Genomic DNA, 16154 nt, shown 5'->3' with positions numbered 1-16154 from the left:
TGTAGAAAACAAGTTTATTAGACAAATTATACACAGAAAGCTTTGCCACTTGTAACAGAGGCCTCAGATTGTTCCGTTTGAATAATATGCAACACATATACAACAAAATAGGCCTATATTAAATACTGCACATTATAATCAGTTGAAAATTGATCAAGTAATCCTGTACGTTCTATGTATGAAATAAAACATGTCACGGGCATAGCAAGTTGTGCATGCTTCTTTTTAAGAACTTGCCTCCTCTGTTATTAACCAGCAAATCAAAATGAACTCAAGATGACATGAGAAAGCTTATGTGTGGGCTGGAACTGAGGGAAACCAAATGTATAGGGTGACTGCTAACTCAATGCTCATATGATATATTATTATTATTTTTTAAACAAATATAGCATCAACATGTAAAATATACATATTTCATAATGTGTCTGTCATTAATAGTAAATAAAATGTCTTTAAACATTGTCTGTGTCCTATTGTCATTCAATAGCCATACTGTAGCTGAAGAAAAGGACATCTAGAATGCTTGCATCAAACACTGCTTCGGTTCTCTACGCACAACATTTGCGGTTTAGTCTTAAGATAACAAACTGAAAGCTCATTCTAAACAACAAACATTATTAAATATTAATACAGTGTTAGTGAAAAGGTTAGGTTCCACTTTTCCCTTCACAAAATATTGTTTTTTTTGACCCCCTCCCCCCAAACTGCACCTAAATGGCCTCATTTAAACAATTGGCACTTTTAAAAAAGTTAGATAAACAGTACCCTTAACATTTAAGAAATGAAGAAAGATCTTTCAAAATGAATGCCATCAGCTCTACAGTTCCAATGGCAAGAAATCGTGTTGAAGCAGGAAACTGGCAAGGTGAAGCCAGCCTGCAATGATATGGCTTGTACTGTGGATGTTATCTGAAAGGGGTTCTCCTCACTCTGAGCTCAACTGTTTGCCCTTACAGGTACACAACAGTCAGTTAGTGGACTGGAGAATGAAATGTGACTTTTTTTTCTGACTGAGCCCTGGTAGAACTACAAATTAAGTTAAAAAAAATGTTTTTTGAATATGATTAATGATGCAAACCAGAGTAAGACTATAGCAGTCATTTAGCGCTTTTCAAAATTGGTAGAAAAAAAACAATGAGACAGCTCCAAACATTTTTTTTGTGTGACTTTCTCACCAAACACATTCCACGGATTGAAATAGATTTTCAAAGCAAATTCAATAAAATACATACAATAGCCTCAGCTGCTTTTTAAAGTCCTTTTTTCTGTTGTCTTTTATCTTATATTTTCAGTTCCTTTTTGTCCCTCTATGCATCTCTCAAGTGTTTGTTTAGAGGCTGAGGTGCTCACCTTGAAATAGACAGCACAGTACAGGTGAGAAAAAAATATCCAAACTACATACAATCAAATACAGGTCAATGGGCACTGGTACAGTGCAGTGGAATTGATGGAGCCTTATGTGCACAAAAATGACGAAGCGTGCCCAAAGCTCAGACAGTGAGGTCTCAGTCTGCAGGGCAGTGGAGCCAATGGACACCCATTTTGGTGCACATTTCAGATTTGGAGTACAGGCATTGATGATCAACACCAGAGAACTGAGTGGGATGGAGTCCCATATGGTGAAAGGCAAAGACAAGAACATCCTTCAAATGAGCATAGGGTTGTTGCCGATTTGTAGATCTCAAGAACAGAAAAGTGTTTTCTGTTGTAAAAAACAAATACATATCCTCCTTGTTGGGTCCAAAAGCTTCTTCAGAAAGGCAGTCCTCAAATGCCATGAAACGAAAAAGAGAAAACAGAGCCCCGTCACACTCAAAAGATCCCTAGACAACCATGAGAAAGATGACAATAAAGCAAATATTCAAGTCCCCGACCTCCTCTCACCACCAGGTTTCAGCAGGAAAACCCCCACCAAACAAAAGCAAAGCCCCTCAAAAAATCAGAACTGAAAAAGATTCCTATGTACATAGATTTTTTTGAGTGCGTTTAATTTCATCTTTCTCTCGCTGTGCGGCCTACTCCTTCTCGCCTCATATGGACGTGCCCCGGTCTGGGTCGTTGCCGTAGCCGAAGTTGGGCTGGGGAGTGGGCTGGTAGGGTATGGAGGACATAGTCTTGATGGGGCTGCGGAAGAAGCCTCCGTTGGGGGCTCTCTGCCTGAAGGGCCCCCCCAGTCCGGTGGTCCTGCACGGGACCGAAGGCGAAGCCCTGTTGGGCCTTGGCAGACAGGCTGCGGCTGAGGGTCTGGATCTGCTCGGGGATGAAGGTGGTGGTGGTGATGTGCGTGTTTCGGAAGTCGCTGATCTGCTCCAGAGCCTGCCGGTTGGCCGGCATAGAGTCCATGTCCAGTGGCGTCAGGTCAATGGAGGAGGTGGAGAACTGTTTGTGGGGGCTGTCGTCCTCTGTGCACAGGCTGTTAACCCGGCGGTGAAGGTGCTCCAGGTCGATCTCCTTATCATCCTGCAGGGGGGGACAGGGTGCGCAGGAAAGGGGGCGAGGGGAAGAGAGAGAGGTGGCGGAGGACAGGGTCAAAGGAGAGTGAGGATAAAAGGGGGAGAAGGAGGAGGGAGAGGAAAATGAGTGAAGGTTGTTAAAGGAGAAAAGTAGGAAAGGAGAAAGTGACGGAACGGTGAGGTGATTGAAGAGGGATGCATGAGTATGGTTGTCGATTGAGGAGTAGTGAGGACATCCATTGAGGGAGATCAGGGAAAAAAGTCAGAGGAGAGAAGGAGGAAACGAGGATTGATGAGCGAGGAGGAGAAGAGACCAATAGAGATTGATAAACACAGAGGAAAATAGACAAAGATGGAGTGACAGTGAGATGAAGTAAGAGTGAGATGGGATTGAAGTGATGGGCCGAAAGGGATAGGTGGGCCGAAAGGATAGGTGAGGTAAGGTAAGGAGGTAAGGTAAGGAGAGGTAGGTAGGGACAGAGAAGTCTGAGCTGCAGTAAGGAGAACACACAAACAGACATACAGTGGGGAGAACAAGTATTTGATACACTGCCGATTTTGCCGGTTTTCCTATTTACAAAGCATGTAGAGGTCTGTCATTTTTTTAACTCATAGGTACACTTCAACTGTGAGAGACGGAATCTAAAACAAATATCCAGAAAATCACTTTGTATGATTTTAAAGTAATTCATTAGAATTTTATTGCATGACAAAAGTATTTGATACATCAGAAATGCAGACCTTAATATTTGGTACAGAAACATTTGCTTGCAATTACAGAGATCATAAGTTTAATGTAGTTCTTGACCAGGTTTGCACACACTGCAGCAGGGATTTTGGCCCACTCCTCCATACAGACCTTCTCCAGATCCTTCAGGTTTCGGGGCTGTCGCTGGGCAATACGGACTTTCAGCTCCCTCCAAAGATTTTCTATTGGGTTCAGGTCTGGAGACTGGCTAGGCTACTCCAGGACCTTGAGATGCTTCTTACGGAGCCACTCCTTTGTTGCCCTGGCTATGTGTTTCGGGTCGTTGTCATGCTGGAAGACCCAGCCACGACCCATCTTCGATGCTCTTACTGAGGGAAGGAGGTTGTTGGCCAAGATCTCGCGATACATGGCCCCATCCCTTCTGCCCTCAATACGGTGCAGTTGTCCTGTCCCCTTTGCAGAAAAGCATCCCCAAAGAATTATGTTTCCACCTCCATGCTTCACGGTTGGGATGTGTTCTTGGGGTTGTACTCATCCTTCTTCTTCCTCCAAACACGGCGAGTGGAGTTTAGACCAAAAAGCTATATTTTTGTCTCACCAGACCACATGACCTTTTCCCATTCCGCCTCTGGAGCATCCAAATGGTCATTGGCAAATTTCAGACGGGCCTGGACATGCGCTGGCTTGAGCAGGGGGACCTTGCGTGCGCTGCAGGATTTTAATCCATTACGGCGTCGTGTGTTACTAATGGTTTTCTTTGAGACTGTGGTCCCAGCTCTCATCAGGTCATTGTCAAGGTCCTGCCGTGTAGTTATGGGCTGATCCCTCACCTTCCTCATGATCATTGATGCCCCACAAGGTGAGATCTTGCATGGAGCCCCAGACCGAGGGTGATTGACCGTTATCTTGAACTCTTCCATTTTCTAATAATTGTGCCAACAGTTGTTGCCTTCTCACCAAGCTGCTTGCCTATTGTCCTGTAGCCCATCCCAGCCTTGTGCAAGTTTACAATTTTATCCCTGATGTCCTTACACAGCTCTCTAGTCTTGGCCATTGTGGAGAGGTTGGTCTGTTTGATTGAGTGTGTGGACAGGTGTCTTTTATACAGCTAACGAGTTCAAACAGGTGCAGTTAATACAGGTAATGAGTGGAGAACAGGATGGATTCTTAAAGAAAAACTAACAGGTCTGTGAGAGCCCGAATTCTTACTGGTTGGTAGGTGATCAAATACTTATGTCATGCAATAAAATGCTAATTAATTACTTAAAAATCACAAATTATGTGATTTTCTGGATTTTTGCTTTAGATTCCGTCTCTCACAGTTGAAGTCTACCCATGATAAACAATTACAGACCTCTACATGCTTTGTAAGTAGGAAAACCTGCAACATCGGCAGTGTATCAAATACTTGTTCTCCCCACTGTATATCTCCAGGGTCTACAGGGGGTTGCAGCTCCTCTGGAATCCAAACACACACACCGCTAAAGGCAACGTGCTGTTAGATTTGAGCATGCCATGCCGAACAACTAATCAAGCATTAATATGGTCTTATTAATTACTGACCGACTCCTTGTGGAGCAAGTCGGCGAGAAAATAGATTACAAATGCGACACAACGGTCAGATTAGGATTCAGTCATTTTTTTTTCTGCAACGTTGTCGCGTAGGCATTAAATGTGTGCAGATGCTTACATTTACACACTAGTTAAAGTGCAAGGTAGCTACATGTATTTAATGACTGGTTTTGTGAATACAGTTGGAGGGGAAAGGGGTTTACCCATCTTTCCCATATGTTCATCTTGAACAAAAACTAGATTTGTAAAAAAAAAAGGTGTGGTACAGACATATAAATAGCACTACTACATCCACATAAAATGATTGGTTCACATCTTTGTGATGGTCACACTCAGAGAGGAGTTTCATGCTTGTGCTGAGAGGAAAGATGCAAGATGATTGTGTCCCTTGTGGGGGAACAGGGAGTGGGGTACCGTTGGATGGAGGAACACATAGCGCTTACTCCATTTTGGGAGAGGGCATCCCCGGTGGTGGGTACAAACACAGAGTCACTGACAGAGCTACTGACCATGTGGAGTGGAGGGGGGGTCTTGCCCCGGGTTACCCTCTCCATCTCAGAGGGGGAGGGGGCAGGAGGGGGTACTGTTTGTGGTGATCTGGTCATGCCACACACCCAGGAGTGTGTGGGGGGGGGGGGGTTGAGGAAGAAGGGGTGGTTGAAAGTAAAGGAACGAGGAAGGAGGTGGTGAGAGAAAAACAGTGAGTGACAGAGGGCCAGTCAGTTGACTGCTAGAGCCAGGTCACCTTATGGGTAACTACCGTATGACGAGAGGACCGGCCTGTTGGATCAACTGCAGAATGTTACGTGTTGTAGCATTTTGCTAACACACAAAGCAAAATACAAGACAGAGTTAACAAGTGTTCTAAGCGATTGGCCTCTGTTTCAATCAGATGTGTAGGCTTCCATTTTGGGGGGGAATTCATTCACGTTTGAGGGGCTCACTTTCATTCATATGAATTGAAATGTACAGATTTACACTGCAGACCTTAGCTAAACATACATTTCTATAGAGCATAACATGCATCTGTTAACCCATTACATGACTGCACACCTAACCGTATTAGGCTTGGTCGGTGAGAGCATGCTGCAAGCCCTCTAGTGGAGGAAAGGCATCATAGCTCACATGTTGGCAGGCGGTGCCAGTGACTAGAAATGTCATCTATGCAATAGTTTTGTTGTTGTCAGCAGAAAAGCAATACATATGACAATCTGGGTTGTAATTCCACAACCAAATGGTTTGAGTTAGCTCTAACAAGAATCTCACAGCATCCGCTCTTATTTAAAGCTTCTGTCATAGGTATAACCTGGAGGTGGGAAGAGAGGCAGCGAAAGAGGTCATTCTTATTTTAGGGACGAGTTGGGAGGGATCGTCGTTGGGTTCAACCCTGCGCTGGACGATCAAGGCACACGGGATGTCCCAGCATGCGGGTGACTGGGGATAATGTGGGGAGGGGGCAGTCCTGAGAGTGGTGAGGGGGATGTTGTGATGGGTGTCATGTTGGTGGTGGCACGGTTCAGCTTGCCTGGCGGAAGTGCCATCAGCCTGTGTCTGTGTATGTGTGTTTGTGGGTGTTTGTGCAAGGACAGAGAGACAGTGGTAGACAGACGTACACACGGACAGAGAACGGATGAGAGCAGGCAAATGGGAGGATGAAGGAGGGATTTTGTCGGAGGAGAGGCGGGGGTGAGTAGAAAAGACAGCACGGTCAGCCCATACAAACACACACACAAACGCTCTGTGTTTTTTTTTTTTTTACGTCCGAGGAGGAGCCTTCGAAGATATACCTGGAAGGGTGAAAAATGGCATTTTGTATTGCTCTCCCTCGCCCGCTTTACCCTCAACACAGTGTACTTATCTACAAAACAAAACCAAAAGGGAATGAGAGCTTCAGCCAGCAGGGACAGTAAATCAGACATGATCAAACATTTTGTGCTCAACATTGTGAACAAAGTGGCCGTTCATTGTGTGTAGTGTCCAATACTCCTTAGCCACCCTCTCTTGCTTTATCATTACACACGGTATATAGCAAGACAGATCCACCACCCAAACGACTCCAAGTAACATCAACATTTGTGGTACATGTATATAGCCACAGAAGCACAGTCATACCATATAGCAGCAAAGGAGATACATTGGTGAACAGAGGATAAGGATTTATGGTAGTATTGCCTTTGTGCTATTGTACAACTGCCCTGTACTGTGCCATGTATTTTACATTTTGTGTGGACCCCAGGAAGAGTACCTGCTGAATGAGTAACAGCTAATAGGGATCCCAATAAACTTAACTAAACTGGTTAAAAGACACAGTGGGCCTATATGTGTGTGTAGCCTATATTACTGTTGTGCCTATGAACAGGGGACCTATCCCAACACTAACATTAACCAATGTATGTGCTAGATATGTCAAAATGCATCTGGCAATCTGTTTGTGTTGGAAATTAATCCTGCAACATTGAAGGATTGAAATGTTTTAATTTAAGAGACCCCCAACACCACAATCCTATATCTGCTTGGAGGGTAGAGTTTAGCAAAGCCTCATTGGAGTTTGTGACCAGTAGTAGAGGACTAACTCTACTGAACTCTATTCATCACATGGATGCCTCATCACCGTGTTAATCATTACACAACACATCCCACAACACAACAAAACACAACACAGAGACGCAACACTAACAGTGATCACATAGAAGCAGAGGCCTGAACAGGGACAGGCCTCTAAAACATTGGGATGAACATAATGCAGCATTCATGTACCAGGAGGAAAACAGAGATACAAACGCAGCTCGTCCCCAGGCAGCTAACGTGGCTTTGGGTTGGAGCTCAGTGGGAGCTGTGTGTTTGTGGACCGTGAGTGTGTGTGTGTGTTTGTTCCCATAGAGTAATAATACATTATTATGATTATTTCTATTGTTGAATCTTTAGGTGACACATTTTTTCTGATCGCAACTGATGAAGGAAAAGGAGGATGGAAGTACTGGAAATCATCGAGGCTTATGCAAAACGGACAACAAATGGGACAGCTTACAGGGAGAGACAGCCTACAGGGAGGAGGTGAGGGCTCTGGGAGTGTGGTGCCTGGAAAACAACCTCTCACTCAACGTCAACATAACAAAGGAGATGGTCGTGGACTTCAGGAGACAGCGGAGGGTGCACCCCCCTATCTACATTGACAGGACCGCAGTGGAGTAGGTGGAAAGCTTCAAGTTCCTTGGCATATACAATCGTGGCTAAAAGTTTTGAGAATGACACAAATATTAATTTTCACAAAGTCTGCTTGCTTTGTTTGTATGGTGGCAATTTGCATATACTCCAGAATATTATGAAGAGTGATCAGATGAATTGTAATTAATTGCAAAGTCCCTCTTTGCCATGCAAATGAACTGAATCCCCAAAAAACATTTCCACTGCATTTCAGCCCTGCCACAAAAGGACCAGCTGACATCATGTCAGTGATTCTCTCATTAACACAGGTGTGAGTGTTGACGAGGACAAGGCTGGAAATCACTCTGTCATGCTGATTGAGTTCGAATAACAGACTCTAAGCTTCAAACGGAGGGTGGTGCTTGGAATCATTGTTCTTCCTCTGTCATTCATGGTTACCTGCAAGGAAACATGTGCTGTCATAATTTCTTTGCACAAAAAGGGCTTCACAGGCAAGGATATTGCTGACAGTAAGATTGCACCTAAATCCACCATTTATCAGATCATCAAGAACTTCAAGGAGAGCAGTTCAATTGTTGTGAAGAAGGCTTCAGGGCGCCCAAGAAAGTCCAGCAAGTGCCAGAAAAGTATCCTAAATTTGATTCAGCTGTGGGATCAGGGCACCACCAGTACAGAGCTTGCTCAGGAATGGCAGCAGGCAGGAGTGATTGCATCTGCATGCACAGTGAGGCGAAGACTTTTGGAGGATGGCCTGGTGTCAAGAAGGGCAGGAAAGAAGCCACTTATCCAGAAAAAACATCAAGGACAGACTGATATTCTGCAAAAGCTACAGGGATTGGACTGCTGAGGACTGGGGTAAAGTCATTTTCTCTGATGATTCCCTTTTCCAATTGTTTGGGGCATCCAGAAAAAAGCTTGTCCGGAGAAGACAAGGCGAGCGCTACCATCAGTCCTATGTCATGCCAACAGTAAAGCATCCTGAGACCATTCATGTGTGGGATTGCTTCTCAGCCAAGGGAGTGGGCTCACTCACAATTTTGCCTAAGAACACAGCCATGAATAAAGAATGGTACCAACACATCCTCCAAGAGCAACTTCTCCGAACTATCCAGGAAAAGTTTGGTGACGAACAATGCCTTTTCCAGCATGATGGAGCACCTTGCCATAAGGCAGAAGTGATAACTAAGTGGCTCGGGGAACAAAACATTGATATTTTGGGTCCATGGCCAGGAAACTCCCCAGACCTTAATCCCATTGAGAACTTGTGGTCAATCCTCAAGAGTCGGGTGTACAAACAAAAACCCACAAATTATGACAAAATACAAGCATTGATTATGCAAGAATGGGCTGCCATCAGTCAGGATGTAGCCCAGAAGTTAATTGACAGCATGCCAGGGCGGATGGCAGAGTCCTTGAAAGAGAAGGCACAACATTGCACATATTGACTCTTTGCATCAACTTCATGTAATTGTCAGTAAAAGCCTTTGATACTTCAGTATTCCATAATAACATATGACAAAAATATCTAAAGACACTGAGGCAGCAGACTTTGTGAAAATTAATATTTGTGTCATTCTCAAAACTGTTGGTCACGACTGTGCATCACTAAGAAACTGAAATGGACCACCCACACAGACAGTATGGTGAAAAAGGCACAACAGAGCCTCTTCAACCTCAGGAGGCTAAAGAATTTGGCTTGTCACCTAAAACACTCACAAAATCTTTCAGGTGCACAATTGAAAGCATCCTGTCGGGCTGTATCACCGCCTGGTATGGCAACTGCACCGCCCGCAACCGCAAGGCTCACCAGAGGGTGGTGTGATCTGCCGAATGCATTACCGGGGGCAAACTACCCGCCGTCCAGGACACCTACAGCACCGGTTGTCACAGGAAGGCCAAAAAGATCATCAAGGACATCAACCACCCGAGCCACTGCCTGTTCATCCCGATGTCATCCAGAAGGTCTGTGTGTGTGTGAGCGAGCTAGGGAGCAGTCCTTACAGTACATAGTGCACTACTTTTGACCATATGGTTTCAAGCCCTGGTCGAAAGTAGTGCACTATAAAGGAAATAGGGTTCCATTTGGGACAAAGCCTATATTGAGGACCGGAGGGAAGGGATATTCCTAATGAGAAAGGGCAGTAGTGCAGTATATTGAGGAAGCTGATGGCTCCTAGTGATATCCTCTTGACTGCAGACACACTGGGTCACTCTGACACACTGCACCGGGCCCAGCAGGATGTGACCTCACCACCACCACCCTGCCGACCGTAACCACGGTCCATAAGCACAGTCCCCAGCGTCACTGTGGGCCATGGGCGGGGTGAAGTGTAGGGCTCAACTAAACCACATGGCTAAGACACCACTACTTTCACCATGGCAGCTTTAGGCTACCACTACAACTCTTGGATTCCGTAAATGGTATGAAGTTCAAAGTTTATAATGCAGCACTCTATATCCAGTTTTATGTGAATTAGCCAAATCAGTTCAATATTCAAAGAGGATGAGGGCTTGCAACAGATCACTACTACCCAGTTTTTTTACATAACTCACTCTTTAAAATCAATACCATGCAAATCTGATTTTTTTTAACAATGCAACCAATATCCATGCAATACCGAACCAAAGTAAAGGGCAATTTTGATAGGACTATTTGAGTGCTAAATTAAGTGATGTGATAATCACGTTGATTTCTCAATGCTCTCCATTACAAAGACCTTGAACCCCAGGCACCGACACACTGGTCAGTCAGGGTCCCTGTATTGAAGGTTAATAAAGATGGCAGGGGGCTACTGGGCTTCTTTGTATATGACCACTGGCCAGACAGGCCAGACAGGCTAACCTGACACATGAAAGCTGTTGTGAGTGCAGGGGGTCATGGGTAGGGGGTAGAGGGGGATAGAAAGTTGGGGTGGGGTGCTATGATGGGGAACAGACTTGAGACGACACAGGCCTCGCTGCCTTGATCAAAAGCTTTCATTATTGTCGAGCTGAAGAGATGAAACAGGCATTCTGTTGAGCACCCGGCTTCCTGTGGCGTGGCTATGATGTCGTGACCCAGTCAACAACACACAGACACCAGCTGAGAGGACAGAATAGGAGGGGATAGGAGAGGTGGGAAGGGAAGGAGAGGAGAGCATGGCAGGGGGGTTATTGATGAGGGTGTGTGCATGGTTGGTTGTGGCTTGATAGGTGGGTTGAGAGGGATCTCGGCAACATAGGAAATTAAATGTGAAATAAAAAAATGTATAATGTTAACGGAGTAAACTATTATTTTAGTGGTAAACTGACCCTCATTCTAAGATTTACGTTGCTTTATTACAAAATGCATTTTCAAAAAAATAATCCTAAATTAGTGCCACTCCATGGCTTGATTTAATTTGTGATTCTAATTTATACATGACTAATGAACACTAAATTGGGCATGACAATATTTATTTTCCATAATTGCATTACTCTCTGCTCGTTAGTACATTTGCATTTCACATCAGCTTTGCTGAGTAGGATTTCACAGTCCTCGAGTCTCAGGGACAATAATTTCCATAACCACTGTGCTTGGGTCTGGAAGTGATGAAATAGCCTTGGCTGTGCCTACCTGCTCATTAGGTGGACAAGTGGAAGAAGAGATATGACAGAAAGAAAGATAGGAAAGATAACTTATTGTGCTATGCATGGCTGTACCTTGTGTTAGCAATCAAATGTACAGGGGATATCAAAATTCAATACAGCCCTTTAATATGGGATACGTTTCTGTTTCAAGCTGGTGCACCTTCTTCTCTATGGTGTTGTTAACACAAGAGTCTGCATTTATGTCTCTGGCCCGAAATGGACTGGACAGAGACACAAATGCCAGATGGACTGGTCCATCTTTAGCCTAGTTGGCCTTTCTAAATTGGGGTTTTGGCAGAATGGTCCTTATTTGAGGGCCACGAGGAAGAACAAAGAACCAGTTTGTTAGAAATGCCTGCACTGATTTCTGGTCCCTGTCTGTCCCTGCCTCTGTCTGGGTTAGAGCATGCTGGAGCAATCCCATAGGCTGTCTTTATGCGGCCATAAATATGTGGCATAAAAATACCTTATCTTTGAGGAATCAGACTTTCAAGGAAATATTTAGATTCCACATTCCAAATGCAGTTTAAAGAGAACTGTTTGTCTTTTGAGTGGGTAACTGTTGCTGCAATTGATGATGCTCATGGTGGTTTAAGCCCTGAAACCATGACCTAGTCAGTGTAGCTTGTGTGAGCTTCCGGACCCTTTTGTTTGATGAATTTTACAAATACACTTGAAACTGGTGACATTTTACCCAAACCCCCTCATATACTACAGCATGTGTGCGTCCCAAATGGCACCCTATTCCCTATATAGTGTACTACTTTTAACCAGTCATATGGACCCTGGTTGTCCTTGTCAAAAGTAGTGCACTATATAGAGAACAGGGTGCCATTTGGGACACATACTATGTCATGTGCAGTCACAGTAACAGATGTCAGTTAAATTGAACCTCTTCTAAAAAGAGGTTTGTTCCCACGCCTTATGTAGTCCCAGTGTCATAGATGGAAAACCCTGGAGTGTGCCGGAGTTTCACTGTGTTCATCTTATCAAACGCCAAATGTTTGTTTATTGTCCGTCCTAACCAGCTAGCCAGGGGCAGCTTTGATACCACAGCAAGGGACAGACCACTTGACTAACAGGTTAACGACAGCTCTCCTCACTACGTACAAACATCTGTTACATTATGACACTGACAACATGTACAGTAGACATGACAACCATGACATGTATCCGGAAAACAGAATGTTCAAGTCAAGTGTTACCGAGACCCCCAGACACAGACCCCCACAACCACCCTGGCCTCCCCCAGCTCCTCACCTCTTTGGAGGGGACTCGTGAGCCCTTCCTCCTAGTCCACCAGGTCTCCACCATGGCGATGAGACAGGAGAGCACCACACCCGCTGCCAGCACGCAGAACACGCCGGCGAAGCTGTGGATGTCCAGGGCGCTGCCGCGGTGTTTGGTGTGCACCGCAGAGTACAGGTCACACGGGCTGTCCCGGGGCCACCACTTAAGCTTCAGGATGTCCATGTCCCCGTTCTGCTGCAGCTCCAGGATCCTGACACACACACACACAGATAGATGCACATACACGCACACATGCACGCACGGACAGACAGATGGATGCGCGCACACAGATATACACACAAACAAACAAATTGAGTACAGATGTGTTATTGTCTGCTGGTGTAGACAGGAATAGGGCAAAATCTATATTTCATTCAGATTGGACTGCATCACATTTTCTTCAGGATGTAGTTTATAATCTACTTGCCCTGAAGTGTAAGTAGCTTACACTCCGTGCCATATTTATTAGGTACACCCATTTAGTACTAGATCGGATCCCCCTTCGGGACACAAGGTGTGACATTCAAACGCTGCTCAATTGGTATCAAGGGAACTAACGTGTGCCAGGAAAACATTTCCCACAGCATTACACCACTACCACCACCAGCCAGTACAGTTGACACCAGGCAGGATGGGGCCATGGACTCATGCTGCTTATGCCAAATCCTGACTCTACCATCAGCATGACGCAACAGGAACCGGGATTCATCTGACCAGGCAATGTTTTTCCACTCCTCAATTGTCCAGTGTTGGTGATCGCGTGCCCACTGGAGCAGCTTCTTCTTGTTTTTAGCTGATAGGAGTTGAACCCAGTGCGGTCGTCTGCTGCAAAAGCCCATCCATGACAAGGACTGACGAGTTGTGCTTTTTTTTTGTACTGCGCCGTTAGGTAGCCTAGGGGTTAGAGCGTTGGGTCAGCAACTGAATGATTGCTGGATCAAGTTCCTGAGCTGACAAAGTCAAAATCTGTTCTGAACAAGGCAGTTAACCCACTGTTCCCCGGTAGGCTGAATTTGTTCTTAACTGACTTGCCTAGTTAAATTAAAAAATATGTATTTGCCTGTTTGTGGCCCACCTGTTTGCTTGCACAATTCTTCACATTCTCCTTTGACCATTCTCATCAACTAGCTGTTTTTGCCCACAGGACTGCCGCTGACTGGATGTTTCTTGTTAATTGCACCATTCTCTGTAAACCCTAGACACTGTCGTGCGTTTAAAGCCCAGGAGGGAAGACATTTCTGAGATACGCCTGGCACCGACGATCATAACACGCTCAAATTTGCTGAGGTAACTCGTTTTGCAACATTCTATTGTTAAATTGCATAGTAATTCAGAGCATGGGCAGACCAGCTGGCTGGACTGTTAACAGACATATTCCATCTCTCCCTTTCCCAGTCTGTTTTCCCCACTTGCTTCAAGATGTCCACCATTGTTCCTGTACCCAAGAAAGCAAAGGTAACTGAACTAAATGACTATTTCCCCATAGCACTAACTTCTGTCATCATTAAGTACTTTAAGTGACTAGTTAAGGATCATCTAACCTCCACCTTAGCAGACACCCTAGACCCACTACGATTTGCATACAGCAGATCCACTGATGGTGCCATCGCCCTGCACACTGTCCTATTCCATCTGGACAAGAGGAATACCTATGTAAGAATGATGTTCATTGACTACAGCTCAGCTTTCAACACCATAATGCCCTCCAAGCTCATCACTAAGCTTGGGACCCTGGGTCTGAACCCGGCCCTGTGCAACTAGGTCCTGGACTTCCTGACGGGCCACCCCCAGGTGGTGAAGTTTGGCAACCACACCTCCGCTACGCTGATCCTCAACACAGGAGCCCCACATGGTTGCATGCTCAGCCCCCTCCTGTGCTCCCTGTTCACCCATGACTGCTAGGCCATGCACGTCTCCAACTCAATCATCAAGTTTGCAAACGACACAACAGTGGTGGGCCTGATTACCAACAGCAACAAAACAGCCTACAGGGTGGTGAGGGCCCTGGCAGAGTGGTGCCAGGAATACAACAACCTTGTTTTCGTCTAGACAGAGGCATATAAACTGAGAGTCACAAAACATAGACTGACCAGGTGAAAGCTATGATCCCTTACTCATGTCACTTAAATCCACTTTAATCAGTGGAGATGAAGGCAAGGAGACAGGGTTAAAGAAGGATTTTTAAACCTTCAGACAATTGAGACATGGACTGTGTGTGTGCCATTCAGAGGGTGAATGGGCAAGACCAAATATTTAAGTAACTTTGAACGGGGTTATGGAAGTAGGTGCCAGGGGCACCAGTTTGAGTGTGTCAAGATCTGCAACACTGCTGGGTTTTTCACACTCAACAGTTTCCCGTGTGTATCAAGAATGGTTCACCACCCAAAGGACACCCAGCCAATTTGACACAAATGTGGGAAGAATTGGAGTCAACATGGGCCAGCATCCCCGTGGAACACTTTCGACACCTTGTAGAGTCCATGCCATATCTATGACTCTGGCTAGACTAAAATAAGGTTTTTGTATTCAAAGGCAAGCACTGAGTATGACTCATGTCATTCACATTGTATGATGATCTGAGGGTTGAATCTCAATTGTATTTCCTGGATTCCTCACATCCTCTCTCCTCACCTCATTCTCAAAACACATTGGAGGTCAGAGAAGGAACCTTGACTCTTCTCCTCCAATGCGAGGGAGGACACTAGGAATCAATAAAACACATGAGATTCAACCTGATTCTCTGCAGTTGTTTGAATGGTCTTCAAACACTAGAGGGCAATATTGGACAAATAATGATGCCACAGACTGACAGCTGTATTAACGTATTAACCTGTCAAAATAATTCTAAGAAATATGAATATGTTTTGTAGCAGAGTGTTATTACTTTTCTCTAATGACATTATGCTGTCCAGCTAAGCAAATGAATAATGACATCCAATGAAAACCCTTAAAAGTTGATTGGAGCCTTCTGTTAATTTACAGAACTATATTTCAGAGGTCTGGCTTGCGGTATCGCAGGAAACAAAATTAACAGCACACACACACACACAAACACACGGACAAAGACACACGAGTGACTTGAATGACAACACTTATCTTTGACGGTGCCTCTACAAAGTATAACAAATAAAAATGTTGCCAAAGTATCTCAAATGCAAATGTAGTATAACGGTAGTTTACACAATTAGAAAATGAATAATAGCAGAGGAGCATATCTTATTTCAATAACATATAATTCTATATTATAGACATCTGCTACATAGGCATATAGAACTGTAAGGTCTGATTTGGGATTACTGTTGGGAGACTAAGGGATCTTAATTAGATAAGGCCCACATAACAGATGACTCAGATGT

The 16154-nt window shown here is 44.7% G+C and overlaps 1 protein-coding gene across 1 annotated transcript in view; it reads right to left on the bottom strand.

Annotated features, from left to right (window-relative positions):
* LOC124035978 (glutamate receptor ionotropic, delta-2-like) overlaps window positions 1-16154 on the bottom strand; it is a 676707-nt gene continuing 660553 nt past the window's right edge. The window contains 3 exon segments of the mRNA XM_046349997.1: window positions 1-2171; window positions 2173-2460; window positions 12769-13009. Of these exon segments, the coding sequence (XP_046205953.1) occupies window positions 2031-2171; window positions 2173-2460; window positions 12769-13009 (670 nt within the window). The 3' untranslated portion in view covers window positions 1-2030.

The sequence above is a fragment of the Oncorhynchus gorbuscha genome, linkage group LG05, assembly GCF_021184085.1.
Source record: "Oncorhynchus gorbuscha isolate QuinsamMale2020 ecotype Even-year linkage group LG05, OgorEven_v1.0, whole genome shotgun sequence".
In the NCBI taxonomy this organism is placed as follows: domain Eukaryota; kingdom Metazoa; phylum Chordata; class Actinopteri; order Salmoniformes; family Salmonidae; genus Oncorhynchus; species Oncorhynchus gorbuscha.
This window is presented reverse-complemented; position numbering and strand designations above follow the sequence as displayed.